Consider the following 21,701-nt stretch of genomic DNA (forward strand, 5'->3'; position numbering starts at 1 on the left):
CCATTAGGAAATTATCCAGACAGCTGGGTTGCCGCCTGAGATGAGAAGGAGGAGGCAGAGATCCTTCACTCGCTCTGTTTTTTAAGGCACCGAGAAAGGAGAATGGTAGAGACTGAAAAGTGTAGCTAAAGGAAAATCAGGGTTAGAAAGCAGCTCGGAACAAAAATTAAACCAGATAAATCAGGCATTTATTTATTATAGTTAGACGATAACAGATCTATTTTCAAATTGCTATTAATTTCAAAAATCCTTGTGAAAGTTGTCACTCATCTTCTCCTTCAGCTGATTGAGGGAATCAGTGTCTTTGATAGATTCCAATCTCGAACCGATGAAGTCACAACATTGAAACAGCGTACCTGAAAATCACTAATGATATATTTACTTTTATCTGAGGACATAAGAATATAATATTCCATTTTAGTTCCTTAGTTCCATTTTAGGCTCATTTGAAGCCATTTAACATGTTAGTGTAATCTGTAACAGATTACAGAATTGGGTTGGCAAGAATGTCACAGTTCTAAATGGTTTTCATTTTTATCTGACCAATTTCATTCAATAATTTGGATATTTTAGTTATTTTAGATATTTAGCATTTTAATTTTCTCCTGGCTTGATTAATATAGCTCACTATAGCTCATGTCTTTCTCAAGCCTTTCTCTTCAGTTGGCCAAGAAATAATGCAAAAATTAGGTGGTGCTTGGACATAACCTCTATTCTTGCTTCTCTTTGGCTTCCACTAAAATTGAAAATAAAAAATAAATTTAAAATAATCCATCTTAAAATTCTGTTATTAACATAAAAAGCTCTATATGCCCAGGCTCCTGCTTATATGGCCGAGCTCTCAAGTCACCTGACCAGGGTCTTTTAACTGTCCCACGTTCTTATTTTAAATCCAGAGGTGAACACTAGGGCTGGGCGATATGGCCTAAAATCCAAATTGCGGTATAAGTTGAAGCATGTGCGGTAACGATATATATTGCGATAAATTCTTTTGTTCTTTATACCAGCGGTCCCCAATCCCTGGGCCTCGGACCGGTACCGGTCCGTGAGTCGTTTGGTACCGGGCCGCGAGAGTTGAGGCTCAGGTGTGAAATGTATAGTTTTCAGGGTTTTTATCGGTTTTCAGCGTTATTATGTTATCGATTTTATCGTTAACTCGGTTTTCCTGGGTCTTTTTACGTGTGTTATGAAAAAATCTTCTTTTATTTGGTACCGGTACTAGTTTTATTTTGTTGTATTTATCCGCGACACCTTAAAGGCCGGTCCGTGAAAATATTGTCGGGCATAAACCAGTCCGTGGCGCAAAAAAGGTTGGGGACTGCTGCTGTATACCATATTTTCTGCACTAAATGGCGCACTTAAAATCCTTCAATTTTCTCAAAAATTGACAGTGTGCCTTGTGTATGAATTCTGGTTGTGCTTACTGACCTCAAATTTTATGTGTGCGATTTTATGTGGTACACGGCGCTCAAAAATCTGTCAAAAATGTTTTACTACGACTTTGGTAAGCTACGACACTGCACCGCTTGATGGTTTGTTGGAGCATTACAGCTACCGTAGTCAGGAGCCTCGCGCAGTGTTGCCAACTTAGCGACTTTGTCGCTATATTTAAAACGTACAGCTTTGCTATCACTTCCGATATAAATGAAGACAGAAAACTAAACAGCAGTGACTTTTTTAGGGTTACTGATGTTGGGCTAGCTGGTATATAATGATGTGCTACGTGATTGCTAGCAACACAGCTATGTTAGCATAACATAAACACAGTGACGCTGGAGGATGAATGTTAACTTTTTTCCACTCGGTGAAAGTTAACGGGAGGGTTCCTGATGATTAGGGACAAATGCAATCACATGGCAAGATGCTGTAAACTAACTAAACTTCAGTCAGGAGAACAACTGAGTAAATCCATCCACAATATGAGGCTAGTCATTAATATACTGCAACAACATGGGAATAGAGCAGCTGCGAGAGAATTCAATATTAATGAATCAATGGTACGAAAGTGGAGGAAGCGCAGTTTTTGGCTTTCCTCATATTCCAAAACGTGCTTCGTCTCTTCGCTATTACTGTCGCCAGGCATAATTTGCAGATAATATTTTTCTGCTTAATATCCAACTGCTTAAACCCAAACCAGGTGCATATGACCGGCGTCGCACCGGTCTTCTTTCTGAGCACCTCCTCCTCCTCATGCTTGCAGCCGCTGTGATGCTTTCGGTCAAAACAGGTGCAGCTTGATGACACCATCAACATGTGCTATTGTGGTAGAGCGGTATAGTCAAAATCTCTACCGTTGGCCAAATTCATATTGTTTCTACCGTATACCGTTTATACCGCCCACCCCTAGTGAACACACTTGAGGTTGTAGCGCCCAAACTTTGGACCAGTCTTTTTCTGCCAATAAGGTTGGCTGTTTTTTCTAAACGCACTCTAAACGGCACCTATTTGCTTGTTGCTGTGTTGTGCTACAGTGTAGAGATGTACGCAGACACCAACAGATACATACCAACAAACAACAACAAAGCAACGCCACAATTAAGGAATCTTAATTCACATGTCCAAATTTAGAAGCAAACAAGCTACCCCAGGGCATGCAGCCTGATTATTTATTATCATATGTCCTTGCTCATTTAGGAAGGACATATGATTTAATTAAATCAAATTGCTGATTTAATTCTCTTCAGTGTTGCCCCTCACCTAGAAGCTTTTATGGTATAAATCCTAGTTCAGATCTTTCTCTGAAAGAGTTACTGCATTCACAAGATTTTCAGAACTTGTAACCTCGAACTTAAAGTTGAGGTCAAGGTCACCGATATTTTTAGTAGCTGCATCTATGGCATCAATTTAAAAATTATACTTGACTTATTGTGGTCACAAAGCTGGCCATCCCCATCGCCCACCGGTGTGGTGAAGACAATATGCAATCAGCCTTTCAGGTGTGAGGGAAAATATGCAATTTTTGGTTTTGTTAATTATATCTAAAATCACCAACCGTTGTTCTTGTTTTTTGATGTTTTACTTTGGCAATTGTGGTCACTTCCTTGAAAATTCAACTCAACAAATAATTAGCTTCTAAAGAGTAACTGCCAAACAGTTACTCTGAAACCACTGAGGTCATGGCTTAGACTGCTATTTCATGTCACGAAAAACTCTTGGAAATATTGGCTACAGTAGCTTTGTTGCTTATCCAACATTTTCATTTATGTTTCCCGACTCCTGTATCGTAAATAGCAAACTCAGACTTTCTCTAAAAATCTAATATTAAGTTGAAAAAGTTTCATCATCATTTCAACTTCATTCTGCATGGAGTGATTATAACTTAGGTAACTGTAGGTAAAGCTCCGACAGCTCAGAGGAAAATAAACTTGAAATTGAACTTTAACCTTACCATGCTGCGGGCCTGCCTTCCGCTGGTTTCTGCTTCAGACGGAGCCGTCTGCCTTGAGGACGCCGCTCAGCCCACCATGTCTGCAGATGGAGAGAAAAACCACATGAGAGCAGGTCAGACTGAAACCACATGAGGTTTCTGCAAAGAAAAAGGTCTCACTGTGTAACACAAATCATTTCCTTTGACATTTTCACAACATTTCTTTCTTTCTTTTTAACCAGAGCAGGGATACTTCAGAAAACAGACTCCGTTTGATTTGTTGTACACACTTTTACACACACTACACACAAATTTTAACCTTTGTGTTTTAATTAAGCTGATGAACTAAAAGATCAGTGAATTCATAGAATTGCATTTAAAATATAAAAACTCCAGAGATCGTCATGGGCATTTAATGTGTGAATAGCAAGAAATATCATCTGTAGTGCTGCGCAATTTGTTCAAATGCCTGAAAAACACGAGTTCAAACAGGCAGGAGTTGTTGCCTTCTTTTCAAGTAAGAACTTCACATAAAGTTTGGAAGCATTCCAGCTGCTGTCGTACAAAAGCAAACCTAATGAAGGTCTGAGAAGACGATACTTTGATAAAGTGAGCACGGGTGTTTGGAGGGTTGTGAAAAAAGTCAGTAGCATTTCACTTGTATGGGAAGCTTAAAATGTACTGGAACATCTGGTTTAACTATGCATTTTGCTTTCTATTCACATCGGACTTTTGTCCATGTCCATGTCAGATTTCACTGAAAGTTCTTCAGTATTAAAACTTTAAATGAGGTCAATCAGTTACACTCATACACAAGTTGACCTGAAGAAGATCTGAGAACCAAAATGTTGAGTAAAACACCAGGTGGTGAGCTGTTGTCAGCTCAGCACCTCTCTTTACCCACGTATCCAAGAAATATGGCTGCAGGTCTGATGATATGATTACAAAATCAGTCATCGATCCGATGTGTGCACAGGTGCCAATTGGACTTATGAATACCTTCATTATGGATAAGCTGTGGTTAGCACAGAAGTTCAATAACAGAACACCAATAGGGGTACAGATCAGACAGGCCGTTCCTTTCATTCACAACCCTCAAAGTATAACCATCAATGCCCATGTGAGAGTTGAAGTCCCCCAGCAGAACAATAGAGTCCGTAGATGAAGCACTCTCCAGCACTCCACCCAGTGACTGTAAGAAAGCTGGGTACATTGAACTGTTGTTTGGTGCATAGGCATAAACAACAGTCAGGACCCGCTCCCTTACTGAAGGCAGACCTGGGGACCACAACAACATAGTTGTTGGGGAGAGAGGGGAAAACCTCTGTCAGAGACGTGACTTTCTGATAAAAAGACAAATGTTCCAAATTCTACAATAATGTCAATAGATTTTTTTTATGCATCTGAGCTACAGTGCTGTGCAGAGTGTTGATACAGCCTTCAATCCACCAAGTTTTTTATTGGCTGTTTTTTTCACTTCTTTTCAGTCCAGTCCTTGTACCTGGCCATTTTCAGAGGGGTGTTTTTTATTTGTTTACCCACTTAACACTGACCTATGAATCATTCAAGCAGAAAAAAGTGTGTCAACACATAACACACACATCTTAAATTGTGTCTTTGGGTTAGTAGCAGCATGTCACAAAAGCACATAATTTCTTGAATGGCTGAAACATCTGAATCTTGTTAAAAGCTGAATTCTGTAAAATGCCAAAAACAACAGTCTGATAGAGATAAAATAGCGTTTCTGCACTAACAAGTTGATTCCCAAAGAACTATTAGTTCAGGGGTGGCTAACTCCAGGCCTCGAGGGCCGGTGTCCTGCAGGTTTTAGATATTACCCTGGGTCAACACACCTGAATCACATGATTAGTTCGTTACCAGGCCTCTGAAGAACTTCCAGACATGTTGAGGAGGTAATTTAGCCATTTAAATCAGCTGTGTTGGATCAAGGACACATCTAAAACCTGCAGGACACTGGCCCTCGAGGCCTGGAGTTTGACACCTGTGTATTAGCTGAAAGCTTGGGATATCTCAGCATGGTGTGCAGCGAGTACTTACAAAAATTTGAGGGAAGAATGGTTTCAGTGGAAGGAAAGAAGCCATTCTTAAGAAAGGGAAATTGGAAGAAAGGACTGAGGTATGCCAAATTATACAAGAACTGGATTTAAAATCAGTGTGTGATGTATGCGACACACACACACACACACACACACCGTTTTTGCTCACGATCACGTTTTTATTTATAATAACAATGCGCCGTGACAGCTCGTCCCGGTCCAGCCCGCCTCCCGCTCGACTCTGCCGTCACTATATAGACACACAGAAGGAAAACACTCATGACACAATCACCACCACCTGTGGCTCACCTGCCTCCCGCTACCACCCCCCTGAGCTCACCGCTCCACCCCTCCCCTGCAGCTACGCCAGGGACCACACCTCCGCCACACAGTGGTAACAGGTCTGATAGAGTGATTTTTTTTAGGATCAAATCATCATCAGTATGTACAGAAGAGGTCCAACAGTGTCTACAGCCATCTGTAAAACATGGTGAAGGCTCTGTCATGGTTTGGGGCTGCATTTCAGCCAGTGGTGTTCGGGAGCTTTGTTAAAATTGCTGAATTATGAACACAGAAAAGTACGGTGAGATTTTAAACAACAGTGCAATTTAATTTGGAAAGCATCTGATTAGCAACAGCTTCATTCATTTTTGACAATAATCCCAAACACACTGTCAATGCAGTAAAAAACATACCTAGATAGAAAAAAATACAATGGAACCCTATTCAATTCAATTCAATTCAATTTTATTTATATAGCGCCAAATCACAACAAAAGTCGCCTCAAGGCGCTTCATAGATACAGAGAAAAACCCAACAATCATATGACCCCCTATGAGCAAGCACTTTGGCGACAGTGGGAAGGAAAAACTCCCTTTTAACAGGAAGAAACCTCCGGCAGAACCAGGCTCAGGGAGGGGCGGCCATCTGCTGCGACCGGTTGGGGTGAGAGAAGGAAGACGGGATAAAAGACATGCTGTGGAAGAGAGACAGAGGTTAATAACAGATATGATTCAATGCAATGGAAAGGAAAAACTCAATGCATCATGGGAATCCCCCGGCAGCCTACGTCTATTGCAGCATAACTAAGGGAGGATTCAGGGTCACCTGGTCCAGCCCTAACTATATGCTTTAGCAAAAAGGAAAGTTTTAAGCCTAATCTTAAAAGTAGAGATAGTTTCTGTCTCCCGAATCCAAACTGGAAGCTGGTTCCACAGAAGAGGGACCTGAAAACTGAAGGCTCTGCCTCCCATTCTACTTTTAAATACTCTAGCAACAACAAGTAGGCCTGCAGAGCGAGAGCGAAGTGCTCTAATAGGGTGATATGGTACTACAAGGTCATTAAGATAAGATGGGGCCTGATTATTTAAGACCTTGTATGTGAGGAGCAGGATTTTGAATTCAATTCTGGACTTAACAATGAAGGGAAGCCAAAACAGGAGAAATATGCTCTCTCCTTCTAGTCCCTGTCAGTACTCTTGCTGCAGCATTTTGGATTAGCTGAAGGCTTTTCAGTGAGTTTTTTGGACATCCTGATAATAATGAATTACAGTAGTCCAGCCTGGAAGTAATAAATGCATGAACTAGTTTTTCAGCGTCACTCTGAGACAGGATATTTCTAATTTTAGAGATGTTGCGCAAATGGAAGAAAGCAGTCTTACATATTTGTTTAATATGTGCTTTGAAGGACATGTCCTGGTCAAAAATGACTCCAAGGTTCCTCACAGCGTTACTGGAGGCCAAGGTAATGCCATCCAGAGTAAGAATCTGGTTAGATACCATATTTCTAAGATTTTCAGGGCCGAGTACAATAACCTCAGTTTTATCTGAATTAAGAAGCAGAAAGTTAGCGGCCATCCAGGTCTTTATGTCTTTAAGACATTCCTGCAGTTTAACTAATTGGTGTGTGTTATCTGGCTTCATGGACAGATAGAGCTGGGTGTCATCTGCATAGCAGTGAAAATGTATGCTATGTCTTCTAATGATGCTGCCTAAGGGAAGCATGTATAATGTAAACAGAATTGGTCCTAGCACTGAACCCTGTGGAACTCCATAATTAACCTCAGTGTGTGAAGAGGACTCTCCATTTACATGCACAAATTGGAGTCTATTAGATAGATATGATACAAACCACTGCAGTGCAGTACCTGTAATACCTACAGCATGTTCTAATCGCTCTAATAGGATATTATCAGTCATCAGTCATGGATTGGCATCCCCAGAGCCCAGACCTCAACATTGTTGAAACAGTGTGGGATCACGCTGACAGAGAACAGAACAAAAGGCAGAAACATCCAAAGAAGAGCTTTTATTGTCCTTCAAGAAGCCTGGAGAACTATTCCTGAAGACTACTGAAAGAAATTATAAGCTTGCCTATAAGAGTTCAGGTTGTGCTGAAGAGTGAAGGTGTAAAGGTGTCAAGGTTGCAAAACAGCTGCAAGTTGTGTTAATGCAGCTGAAGTGTTGCACAAAAGTCTGCTGAATAATGTGAGCCCACCTGCACCTTATGATTTTACTTTCACTCATAAAAGGTTAAAAAATGTAAACGAGTTAGAGAAAGTCAGTGTAGTCTGGTGCACGGTTTGGGCTTCATTTCAGCTGCGCTGACAGTGAAGCACACACACTCGCAGACACACACACCGTTCTCTGTCTGCAGCCACATAACGAGGCTCGACATCTGTGTGTGCGCGCCCGTGTTTTATCGCCCAGCCGGAGGACTGATAAGGCACGTCGCCTCTTTTCCCGAGGAACTCATAATCCAGCGGAGAGAGAAAACGTATCAGCGCTGCTCGGCAGACACACGCACAGAGCTGCCTGACGAGCTGCCACACACACACTCGCACACACACACACAGAGTAATTGATGGCTGTTAGGGAGCTGGGATTTCAATAACGGCTCTTATCTCCAGACCGCTGAAGGACAGCTGTGTGTGTGTGTCCGTGTGTGCACACGTGCGTTTGAGTGTGTATGTTCAAGTCTTTGTATGCTTGTGTGCACACATTGCAGTACAAAAACCGTCAAAGTGAGGACATCGTGGCTGCTTCAGACTTGGCATTAGCATTCACGTTAGCCTGGGAAAGCATTACGTCAAGTGTTACCAACACAGCTGGATCTGCTCACTGGGAAATTTATTGGCACAATTTGAGCCAAATTCTCAGAAGAGGAAGAAAGTTTTCTTTCATGTTTTTTAGATCTGTATTTTGAGTTTGTGCATAAAAACATAAGAGTGTGATTTACTTTTCACAGTATAAAAAAGCTGTTTTTAACAAAAATACTAATTGTTTTTCTTTGTCATCTCTTATCTATGTATTATTTTCCATATCTCAATTGGGACAGCAGCATTGTGACGTCTTTAAGCCTTCTCAGGCAAGAGATGATCTTCAATAATTTCACTGGACATCCAAATTAGCCAGCATCCCCTCTCTGTAAGGTCGTAGTGTCACATGAATTTCTTGTAACCATTTACTGAAGATCAGGCTACGTCACAGACTCTAAAGTAAAATAAAATGTATAATATCTTCCAATAAAACTCTGTGACTAGTCTATAAATGTTGAAATACTAAAACATCAAAACGCACAGTAAACTCACATAGGCTACAATAAGCCAACTAACAAGTTTTCATATTTCTTTCTGGTAAACATATTAAAAATCTTCTTTTTTTTTCATGTGCCAGACCAGATCGTTTCTTATCCAAATTATTCTATAATTTCTTCAGGACTTTGTCCTCATAATCATGTGAAATGCAAAATATAAAATCTACAATCAACACTTTAGAAGCTTAAACTTGAACTAGCTGTAGCAGTGCTGTTAGCATTATGCTAGTAGATCGGTTGCCACACATGTCAAACTCAAGGCTCTGCAAACAAACCTGGGCCTTTGTAGATTTTAATTCAACCCACAAATGAACTTAGATTTGGACTATTTTTACACTCAAAGACAAGACTATGATCAATGACACTTTACCTTTTCATTGAAATGTCTAACAAAATAATAGAATTGTATCCCTTTTAGCTTTTTCACGATTAATTTTCTTATTCTCCATAGAGCTGATAGTAGCTAGAAGTGATGATGAAGTTATTTTTTATTCATTCTTTAGAGATTTTATGTAGACAGAAAGTCATATAGCACATAAGTCCAGGATAATTACTAAAGCATATAAATAAATTACATAAATATCAGGCAAGCGTTGAGATTAGATGCTAAAAACATGCAATGTTATAAACGTCTGTGTGGAACCTCTTCAAACAATAAACCAAAAATTTATTCCAGTTTAAACTGGACAGGTAAAGCTAGCAGGTTACAGGACCGCCACTGCTATATCTTTGCTACATCTCTGCTACATCTTTACTCAAAAGGGTGGATTAAGTATGACTGAAACTGACTGATCTATTCACTTCTTTGTTGCTATATATGTGACAATGCATCAGCAGCAGGAGGGTCTGTTAGGCTTTGCTAGTATTTCACCTCTGCTACATTAACAGATTTTTTGTTTGAACAAAATTTTCATTGGGGTCAGGTGAGTGGGACAGACTGAAAAATGCCAGTGTTAGGAAGCTTTTTATTACACTTCCGGTAACATAAAGTGTTGTTTTTAACCTGATCAACATTATTTCTCTTCTCCAGTTTCTGTCTGCTCCACTCTGTGTGTGCAGTGGTGCAAACACAGGGAGAGCAGGAAAAGAAGGAACTAACAAGGCTCTAGATACCAGCAATCGAGACTCCCACACTGAGCTGAAATCTGACCAGTGACAATGAATTAGCAGGAAAAATACATTTTTAAACGTTACCTTATCGTTTAAAGTTTTAAAGTTAGCAAATTTATATTCTTGACTTGTTATATTGGACTTTACAAAGTTAGGAAAGCAATGTTTTAGTGCAGCCTGGTGTTGCTTCACAGATAAAAAAAAAAACGATTTCTAGCCTCTTCCTCACAGTGAGGAATACAGATGACCTTCATTCTACGCTGTCAGAAAATATCACGTTCCACCCTCCAAAGTCTTGGCAGTCAGCAGACACAGAAAGTAATCATTATAAGTAATCGTTATTGTCTGCTGCTAGGTCCAGGTCCAGGTCTAGATCACAGGGGCAGCAGAGTCAACAAAGATGCTCCTCCTCCAGCGCTCCTGGGAGGGCACTAAGGCGTTCCCAAGCCAGCTGAGAGGTATAATATCTCACGTGTGAGTTTTCATTCTAGTTGGACATACTCGAAACCCCTCACATAGGAGGCATCCAGGAGGCAACCTAATTAAATGCTTCAGCCACCTCAGCTGGCTGCTTTTGATATGGAGGTGCAGCAACTCCACAGCATCTCAAAAGGAGAGCCAGATAGCCTTCAATGAGAAATCCCATTTCTACATCCTATATCTGTGATCTTATTATTTCAGTCATCATGAAAAGCTACATCACAGGTGAGGGTGACTTAGACAATGATGACTTAGACCCAAGGGGGTCTGCATCAGCAGATACCTGAATCCAAGTTATGTACACTGGATTGTGAATGGAAAAGGTTGGATTTGTATGTCCTTACATTTAAGCCCTTAAATGTCTAGTGTTTTGTATTTGATGCCTTTTTTAATGCATTTTTGAGACTTTACATCATCAGTGTGATTTTTCCCCTCGAAACCCAAACCTAATTACACACATACATTAAAAAAATGCATTTTTAAGGAAAAAAAATACTAGATTTAGTAAATAAGATACAAATTAAAAGTAATTTATGGAAATTAAAATGTAATTATTTTTTTAACAAATTTCTCAGATGGTTCAATAAACTCAATATTACAAAAAGAAAAAGATTTTTCCACAATTATTTCATATTTCAGGCTTTAAGGGTTAAGAGTGACACAGTACAAGAAAAACAAGGCTTTTATGTTGTTGTGAATTAGCTATTCTAGCTGATTCTCAGACTAAGATGTTATACCTGGAATCTTCAAGAGCCCTGTTTGCTTTTGTGAGAAAATCTGACGAACACCAAAATTACTTTGCATTTCTCAGCCACATAATTTTCTCTTAGATGTTAAAATCTCAAAGATAATGGAAACTGCAAGCCCTTCTTAGAAATATTATGTAATATTTTAGGCCAAATTGGAGCTATTTTTTAAAGAAAGTCTCGAGAAAATGCAGCATATGACAACAAAATGCATATTTGACATTTATGTATGACTTTTTCAGAGTGGCTTCGTCCTTTATTCCTCTTCTTCCTTTATAAGTTACTTTTTCAAACTAAGCACATTTAAATTGTTGCTCCGATGAACTTAAACTACTCAGACATTTTTAGTTATGACGTGAGTGTATCTTTCCTCTTTCAGCTTCCTTCAGTTACCCATATATGTTTTGAAACATCTCTAAAATCTCTCCCTCCTCTCATTCCCTCACAGATGTAGATGTTACAGTTGCAAACGTCAGCTCCAGATTGCTGTGTTTGCAGCCAGCTGCACGTGGAGCTCCTCTCTCAAACTCCTGATGATCCAGCTGTGCTGCTGGCCACCGAGGCCAATCTGAGCTGCAATTTTCTGGACGCGTTCATTATCTTCGTGCTCTCCGCTCAGCTTTGTTTTCATTTTACGAGACGAGAGACTGAGATGAAACTTTAATGACCCCTGCAGGGAAAACGCTGTTTATTTAACCTGGATTTATCTGGACTGCCCTGCTGATCACTGGGAAATCTCTCTGGTAATGAGAAAGGAAGAAATAAAATCCCTTTAAAAGGTACTAAAATCATCTTTAACCCTCCTGTTTTAACCTCAAACTGAAGGCGATAGATAAACATAAGGATTGATTTTCATTAATCGATTCTACCAGGATCTAAAGAGCACATTCATCTTTTTAGATTTCGATGCCTGGTGCAAAGCAGTATAAAAGAGCTTTTTTTGACCTAAGGATTGCAAGAAATACAGAAGAGAGAGTGGAAAAAGGCATGGCTACTGCATAACAGAAGGCCACATGGGATCAAATGAAGGCCATGTCCAAACTAATACGTTTTTGTTTGAAAACACATCTTTTTCTCTCTGTTTTGGCCTTCCGTCCACACTGCGATGGTGTTTTTGGTCAAGGAAAACTGAGCTTTTTTAAAACGCTCTCCAAAGTGGATAAATTTGAAAATGCCGTTTTCGCATCGCAGTGTGGACAGCGAAAACGGAGGCTTTCGAAGACGATGTCGCATTTTAGTCATGTGATGCAGTCATGTGATCAATTCAACTAAGATGGCAATGGCATTGTACAGCAGTTGTTTTGTTTGGTCTCAATTTTGACAGCCCTATTAAAAATTAATATCAGTTTATACATGATCCAGATAGCTTTTCTTCAAAGACAACGGAATGTTTACTCAGAGCTGTTGTTCAGCAGCTTTGTACTTTTGTGTTACTCGCAGCAACAACTCCACCTCATTGTCGGTCCATTTAAAAAAACTCGGTGTTTTTCCCATCTTGCCACGACATTTCAAAGAGCTGGAAAATAAATAAACGGCAGACGGAAATGACGCAGGTCGAATCGTCTTACGTTTCACGCATCCGCAGTACTGCAACGTAAACGTTTTCAGTGTGCATGAAAACGATTGAAAACGATAGTGTGGACACGGAGCGTTTTTAGACAAAAACACTGCTTCCAAATTTATCCGGATTAGTGTAGAAGTAGCCAAAAATCTACTTTGCCCAAGATTTAAATGAGTAGCTGCAAAGAGAATGAGTCTGCCCCCAAAACTGGATTTCTTTCTTCTTTTTCAGAAATACAGTGGGAGGTCTGGAAATATTAGGACAGAATGAAGACCAGAAAAAAAAAACCAGCTGAAAGCCCAGGAAAATTTTTGGGAGATTCAGCAAAATATGTGACTTCAATTAAGGTTCCCTAATTGTTTTTAAAACTGATTACTGGTGTATGTGACTTCAGATAGTGACGCTCGATTATGGTAACAATAAAAAAATAAATAAATCATGACAGTTATTTTGGTCAATACTGCGATTACAGTTACTTTAAGACTTGTTTTTTAAAAAAGAATAAGCCTTGTTGTTTGTAATTTAGTAAATTTCCTCAATCTTTAATTATAATTAAGCTGGATTGACTAACTAAACAAAGAAATACATAAATAACTGTGAGCTGACCTAAAGCTCACAATGGGGGAGAGAAGCTGACTTTCACATTCTCTTCCTTTACATTTTCCCTAATGTGTGTAATGCATTATTGCAAAACAGAATGTGGCAGAATAATCTCAACCGGCTTATTTTAATAAGCAAATGAAGACAGAATTACAGAATTAAATTTAGCTGATTGCACAGCTCTACCAGACAAGGCCTGAAAAATAAAACTATAGAAATCAAAACCACAAAGATAATCAGTTAATGAACGAAACTCAAATAAAAATGACTAAAATAAATTTTCAGATGAGTTTAAATTTTGAAAAACTCTCTCACAGCAATTATGGCTGTAATCCGAGTACAGACGGTTGGATACATTACATAAGCGATATTTTTACACTCTGGGAACCTTGTGGGTTTTACATGATTTAGGAAGAAGTACTGAAGTGTTGCAGCAAACTCAGAGCGTGAGTCATTGCAGGAACACAACAAGAGATAATTCACTGGGCTGAGAGAAATATTCTGAGAACGTGACACTGAAGAAAATCAGACAGAGATATAAAGAAGCGCTGACTCATTTAATAATAAACAGCATGTGATTTCTACCACTAGGGGTCTCCAAAGCAAACAATACGACATATCTTACTGGTGTTGGAAAGAAACACGGGATTATGGGTTTATTGTTCTCAAAGCCTTTGCCAAAGAAATCTGGTGCAGGCTTAACATCACGGTTTGTTCAATCTAAATAGCCACATCTGATGATAGTTAACGTATTGCCAGTTTACCTTATGATGACCTGACAACTAGCAAAGATACTGTAGCTAATATAACCCAGTGAATTTATTTGTGGGTAACTGGACAAATTTTCCAACTGGTCACCCACCATCCAATAAATGGTTATTCCAAATATATCTCTGAAGGTGGTTTGGGTGTTTGTTGTCTTTGGGGTTAAACTGGACAAAACTAGCAAGCTGAGAGCCCCCGAACATAGGAAGTTATTAAAGGTTTGCTTGTTTTTTTAAATACTGATACACCATCATTTTCTTTCTACAATACTGTACAAAAATCTCTAGCCACCCCTCATTTCTTTATATTTTGCTTGAAAAATTGGAAATAGGTGCAGTGATTTGTTGAAATACCTGCAAACATACATGGAAATACATTCCATAAGGCAAAAACAGTTCTTGAACAATTTTAACAAGCTTAAAATCAATATTTGGTATGACCACCTTTATTCTTCAACACAGCCTTAACTATTTTAGGTTAGCCTTCTTGTCATTTCTTTAAGCAGTTTTCAGAAATTGTTCTCCTGGCTTCTTGAAGGAGAACAAAGCCAGACCAAAGCTCTTCTTTGGATGCTGGCTGCCTTTGGTTCTGTTCTCTATCAAGATGATCCCACACTGCTTCAACAACGTTTAGGTCTGGGCTCTGGGGAGGCCAATCCATGACTGATTGTTTTCCCTTGTGTGCTTTTTCTACCCAGGTATGATTTTACTGCCTTGCAGTGGGTTTCAGACCACAGTAATGCTCAGAAATGCCAGTGGTGTTGTCACTCAGATTCCCAACACCAGTGGCATTTCAATCTTGTTTTTTCATTAAGTGGCTTAACAACAACAGCAACAACAACAATAAAAAAAAGACTTTCCTCTGAAAATGGTCAGTTACAACCCGCAGCCTGAAAATGAATGAAAAAGCAGCCAATGTCCAAAGAAAGAGCTTCAGAAAGCCTGAAGAACTTACAGCTGCTAGGTCTGGTTGCTTGGAAGAAAAATATAAAGTCATGAGATGTGTCTCAATCATTTTGCACTGTGCTGCATGTTTGGAAATGTTTTGACTTAATCATAGACTGTGGACAAGCAAGTTGACACACTCCATCAAACAATGGCGCTTCTTTTAAACCACTCACATTAATCCAGTCTAATCTTGTGGCAAATACCGAGGTCAGGTAAATTTAATTTAAGACTAATATTGGCCAACACTTTGTGTCAGTAAATAACCAAGGCTGAGGTATTGGTATTATAACTGGCAAAAATTGAGCCTGTCCACCCAGTTTGATTCTGTGAAAAACATATGAGCTGAAGATTTGATCAGCAATTAGAAATTAACCCCACTCCCCTCAATCGCAATCATGGAATTATTTTGGTTTTCAAAAGGACCAACCCAGCAAATTATAGAACAAAAAATGCCTTGGTTAAACATCTCTGTATAAACAAAATTTAGCTATTAAATGATCCACATTCAAAAACACACTTCAAATGGTCCATTTCTAACATTGCTAATTTCAATTTTCAGCACCAATCGACTGGACAGAGCACTCTAAAGACATCTTTGCTGGTGTTTACTGCAAGAGAGACTCGAATCAGGGCAGGCCCAACTCAAACTGCTACTGCCTGCTTTAATGGTGCTTTTCAGGTTTATGCTTTCAAACTGACCAGAAGTCGTACTTTTAAATTAGCAAAACAAAAATAGAAAAATCACCTAAAAGAAACATCTGCAAACAAATCATTAGACAATGCACTCTCATAACTTGGTTGTCTAATTAACCTACTCTGTGGGGAAGTGCACTACTGTTTCCACAGGTCAAAATAACCACACTAAAAATAACCCACTGATGCACACTTAGGTACTCTCTAAGCGTGCATCACCTCGGGAACTGTTCCAACAACTTGTTTTATTTTTCGTATGCCTTCAAATTACACCAAGAGCCTTTCAGAAGGAGCAATTAGTCTGCATGGGGTCTTTTAATTTTAAGTTTCATCAGATTTTTTGTACTCTTTCTGTGTACAACTTCCTGCTCTGTACAGCTTGATACAATTTACATTAACACACACACACACACACACACACACACACAAGGCTCTGTCTTTCATGATGTTGAGTGGTTGAGATGAACTCCAGAGCATCCTGCTGTACATCCAGAAATACATGGGTGTTATAGACTCCATGTCAGTAAGTCTTGTGTCCAAGTCACTTTAATTCCACCATAAAGTAGGGAGCACAAGCAGGGCTGGACTGGGCATTTTGACTAGAGACTGGCCCACCAGGTATTATAGGAAAAACCATAAAACCTTTGAATGAAAACAAACGCTGTTGTGACAGTGATGTACACTGTCTTTCTGGTATTTATGTATTAATCCAATAAACTTAAACCTACACCATTCTAAACAGTACTTAGCCGAAACCCAAAGACCAAGCAGTCTTTGGGTTAACCTCCTAAACCATCTATAACACATGGTGGAAACCTGAAATTAAGACAGAGAAGACATGATCATTACTGAATATTAAAAATAATAAATGACAGATTTAGTGATATTTTCATAAACTATTTATTTACCACATCAATGGCAGGGCAAATATCTTTTCTAACATGGAAACCTTTAAAAAGTGAAAGGAGACAGAAAGACAGGTGAGAAAGAATAAAACTTACACACAGTATTGGTACAGTATCTAGAAAATGTGGGAAAATACTGGCATCATATACAGCACTTTCTTCTGAAGAAATTATGATGGGACCCTGAAAAAAGATTACAATAATCTAATGTACAATAATGGATTTCTATACATTTTACAACAAATGAAAACATTGGTTGTAAGATTCAGATAATTGTTTAATAAAAGCGAGACATTTTAAATTAGAATAAGAAAGAAAAGTACTTCTTTGTGTCCCCCTTTCCCCGTTAATGCCCTACCTGGCCCCCTGGCAAAACTTTGCTAGATCCGCCCCTGCACAGTTACCAGCTGTCAGCTACTTAAAAAAAGGATCCTGGTGTTATTTGTCTCTCAGAAACAGTTCATAACTTCCCTTCAACTCATTCATGTCACCTAAAAGGTAAACCTGTTTCTCCATCACCTGTTCAGCTCTGATGATTCAGTAAGGACATCTCCTGGTTTCATCTTCATGTTTCCCTCTCACCACATATCCAAACCGATATCATGACCAGTAGCTTTACAGCTGTGGCTCCAGCAAACACCAGCTGATACTAGAAAGTAATATTAATTAAATTCTAACAACAGCTTATCAAGCTTAAGTGCTGCTGTTGTTTAGCGCGACATCCGCTGGTTTTCTCTGGCGCAAAGTGGGCGATAAACAAACAGGAGAGACGGGACTTGCGACAGAAAAGCCAATCAGCTGATCATTGATCAGTTTCATGATTGAAGTAGCAACAGGAGAGGGAGGGGGAGAGAATGAGAGAAGAAGAGGCAGCTGTGCAGCGTAAAGACGCAGAATAACTCCAGCTTTGTGTCTTTTTTTTTTTCTAGCTGAAGTCCGGGACAAATCGCGTTCCTTTTCACCTCAATACGAAACGCGTAATATTTTCTCTGAATACGAGATGATTCCGTTCTCTAATAACTAACCTTATGAATAAAATAAAGCACCCGCCCAGAAACTTCGTCATGCTAGCTGGTACGCAGTACGAGTTTTTGTAACTGACTGTAAAAAGTCAGCACAACGAAAATGAACTCCACCAAAACTTGGTTTATATCTGACCCAGATAGACTGCAGGTCATAACTTCTCACCTGAAGTTCAGTTCAGCTGATACTCGGCCAGCGGCCGCCTTGGGTCTCTTCTCCTCCTGCCTCAAATTTCCCACCTTCCCAAGTGGTGGAGACCAGCCACTTGCTAATGTTAATGAATCTGTGGAAGCTCTGGCATAGCCACCACGAAGCAATTGAGTTATTTTTACACATCTGCCAGCATCTGGCCAATCCACCGCCTTTCATTGTTTATAGCGTTACGTAAAAAACCAAAAAAAACATCGGCCCATAAAAACAAAAAATTACCCGGGGGGCCGATGGCCAGTCCAGCTATGAGCACAAGGTTCTTTGCAGACCTTGTGTGTACGATTTTAGAGTATAAACTCGTTCTCAGAGTCTCTGTACTGAAGTCCACCTTCTGCGCGTGTCCGTCAGGACGTCAAAGAATGTTCTGTGGTGTCTGCAGGTGTCCACATGCAGGTCTTCAACTGAGTCTAACCCCTGCTTAAGCCTGGTGGCTGGCATGAGTAACCCAGGAAGTAGACTGGGTGTGGATGAGGTTTCGTTCTGTCCTTTACATCAAATATACCAAGAACGCTTCGTAAGCAGTGCACATATGTTCTTTTATTCTGGAAATTGACTGGATTCTTTGTGCTGGTCCTGTGTTCGCCCTCTTTTGCTTTGTGCAGCAAATGTGTTATTTTTACCTGGGATAAAAATAGTTTGTCACAATATGTGCATGCTCTCCACTCCATGTCGCTTAAAACAGTGAAAGGTCTACTTTTTATTTACAGAGAGTAGCAGCATCAGATAATCTGGTTAAATTCCAGTACAAAAGCCGCTTTGCAGACTCTCCACTTTTGAAAGGCTCCTGATGAGACTCAATGCCATACAGAGGACAAACCAAAGGTATGACTTCAGAGGTACATACCCGGGATTCATGATGAGGAGTGCGTCAGATGTAATTGCAAGCTTTGCCGTAGTGATCAGCAGCTGTGCCAGAACGAAAGTGTGAAACAGCCGTACTCGAGTATTCCCGGGTTGTGCTCCTGTGCACTCTTACCAAAATCAAAACTGCTCGACATGGATGACGCTGCAGGTCGTGCGAATGCTGAAGTGGTCCAGAACAAGGAAGGGAGGCGACACCGGAGTTCACTAAGAACAGAAGAACTGCCAACAAAATCCCCCCAAAACCCCATCAAATATCAAAAGAATGTAGGAGGAGAACGCACAGATTTCATTGTTTTTAACACAGAGAACACACTGTAGTTCTCTGTCGCTGGCTGATGCACAAGCAAGAGTCGTCCACAGACCTGTGGCATCATATTTTTGATGCTGACCCCACCTGACAGCAGAAGCTTTTGGCCAGTAGACTGCCAGTTTGTGTCTGCACTCAGGCTGTCAACGAGCTTCCAACACTGAACCATAATTTCCCCATTATGTACGACTTTTACTTCTGCATAGAGCCCAGGTGTATCCTTCCCACATGGCCAACGACCTTGCTATTGCGAGCATTTATAGTTGTGGTGGTGAGCAAGTGCTGCTCTGCAATTTAGGTGCTAAAACACTAGGCTGGTCGTGAACTTTCACTCTTCTAGTTGATCCATTCTCTTCCACTCAATTTGAAAAATGACAGCAGAAGAAGAAGTAGCTGGAAGAGTACGAGGAAACAACGGCAGGCAACTGTCTCCGCGCAATGTGTATCTACATTTCTGGGGAGGTGCATGTCAGGTTAGGGCGAAGGTACGTTACGACATACCTGCAGCATAGGTTTACTGAACATGTTCCAAAAGTAACAAGGAAACTACACCAATGAGAGGTAACTAAATGAACAGCATTGTTATATGACACAAAAACATGGACGGTACACATCTGCAATGATGGTAGCACACAAGTGATTTCATGAGAAACTTTAATGTGGAATGCTCTGAAAAGGTTATAACAAGTTATAACAAGGTCACAAGAAAAGCAGCAAATTCTTACATTTAGAAAACTCTAAAAGCTGTCCTGAAATAAAACACAAACGCACTAGGTCAGGAGATTCAATTCAATTCAATTCAATTTTATTTATATAGCGCCAAATCACAACAAAAGTCGCCTCAAGGCGAGATCTCTCTGCGCTTGTGAATGTGACAAAAAGTGCAATAAAAGTCATAAAAAAATGTTGGAGATGAGCAGGAAAATTCTCAAACTGCAGGAAAAAATTATATCAGCAATGTAAAGAATATTTTCTTCAGTCTGAGGAATATTTGAGTGTTTTAAAGTGAATTAAAAGCAGGATAATATGAAGACGTCAGTGTCTGATTATTGGTGCAAAGTTATATACAGACATGTTAATCATCAGTGGAACATTAGAGGATTAACAGAAGAGTTTAAATGTAAACTTAGCTGTTTTATTTCAAAAATAACTCTAAAACTTACCGTGTTCTTCTCCTGAGCTGTAAAATCCAGTTTTTCTTACTTCCGACTGAACATCCATCCGCTCCAAGCAGGTGAGATTAAAACGAAAAAAAAAAAAAAAAAAAACCCATCAAGGTAAATAAATCCACAAATCCATCCTCCTCATCGATCCGCCGCGTGCGGGCGCAGGACGGGGTCGTGTGCGCGCACGTGCACGCTCATGGACACGCTGTCACACACTCAGCGGGGTTCGGTTTCCTCCCAGAATTAAATTAAAAATAAAAGAAGATTTAAAAAAAAAACGCTCCAAAGTCATTACAAAGAGCACGAGCGCGTCGTGTGCGCACGCGTACGCACAGGTCACAAACAAGGTGTCCCGTGCTGCGCAGAACTCCGCTGGAAAAACGCCAAATTTAACCCCGAACAGCAGACACGTACACACACACACACTCACAAACACACAGACAACCGCGCACACCTGGGCACCCACCGTCACCCACCGTCCTGCACACGTGCCGTCCGGTACCGGACTGAGCCCTGAGTGCGTATGTGTGTGTGTTTGTGTGTCCCTCCGCGGAGTCCCGGCTGGGAGCGACAGCAGCAGCGGATCAGATCCAAACACTTTGAGCCCCAAAACAAAAAACAAAAAAACAAACAAACAAAAAAAAAGGAGAAAAATATCCCTCTGGGCGCCTCGCGCGCAGCTCGCGGGTTATTCCACCTTTCTTTTCTTTCTTTGCCGTCCCGTCGTCCGTGCGTCTGCTGGGTTTATCCCGCTCTTCCTCCACCTCCTCCTCCTCCTCTCCACCCGCCGCTCTCTTTTCTGTTTTCCTCCACGCGAACACGGACTCCCTCTCTTCCTTTTTTTTTCTCTTTCTCTACGTCTTTCTCCGCCGCGCTCGCGCTCCACTGTCAAATTTCACTCAATTAACAAATTTCGGTTCCGGTGGGAGATTCCAAAATAAAACCAAACCGTGTCGTTTGTGCCATTTTCATGTGAAAGTAACCGAGGTGGAAAGAAGTGTTTATTCATGAGACAATTTTATTCCCCAGTAATTTTTCTTTTATTGCTGTGAATGAAAACAACAACAACAACAACAACAACAAATAAAAGCCACTGCAACCTAAATATAAAAACTTTAGATCTAATATATATATATATATATATATATATATATATATATATATATATATATATATATGTATAAACACATAGTATATTAATTATTACAATTCTTAAAAAACATCCAGCACAGGACTCTCAAATATCTGTTATCCATAAGACACTTTCTATTCCATTTGTATCACAAAATGAACAGAGAGGCATAA

At 40.0% G+C, this 21,701-nt stretch overlaps 1 protein-coding gene across 2 annotated transcripts in view; it reads right to left on the bottom strand.

The window, feature by feature from the left end:
* Positions 1-21,192, bottom strand: part of LOC146361558 (BCL-6 corepressor-like) — a 72,071-nt gene extending 50,879 nt beyond the window's left edge. Inside the window, exons 1-3 of one of the 2 annotated variants that reach the window (XM_084920676.1) lie at positions 20,394-21,192; positions 5,581-5,674; positions 3,389-3,468 (exon numbers count right to left, since the gene is read on the bottom strand). In XM_084920676.1, the coding sequence (XP_084776802.1) occupies positions 3,389-3,391 (3 nt within the window). In that variant the 5' untranslated portion in view covers positions 3,392-3,468; positions 5,581-5,674; positions 20,394-21,192. The remainder of the gene's footprint in view (positions 1-3,388; positions 3,469-5,580; positions 5,675-20,393) is intronic. The other variant, XM_084920675.1, reaches the window with a different exon arrangement.
* Positions 21,193-21,701: the final 509 nt, after the last annotated feature.

Source organism: Perissodus microlepis, chromosome 23 (assembly GCF_051167445.1).
Source record: "Perissodus microlepis isolate ML-2025 ecotype Zambia chromosome 23, ASM5116744v1, whole genome shotgun sequence".
Classification (NCBI taxonomy): Eukaryota; Metazoa; Chordata; class Actinopteri; order Cichliformes; family Cichlidae; genus Perissodus; species Perissodus microlepis.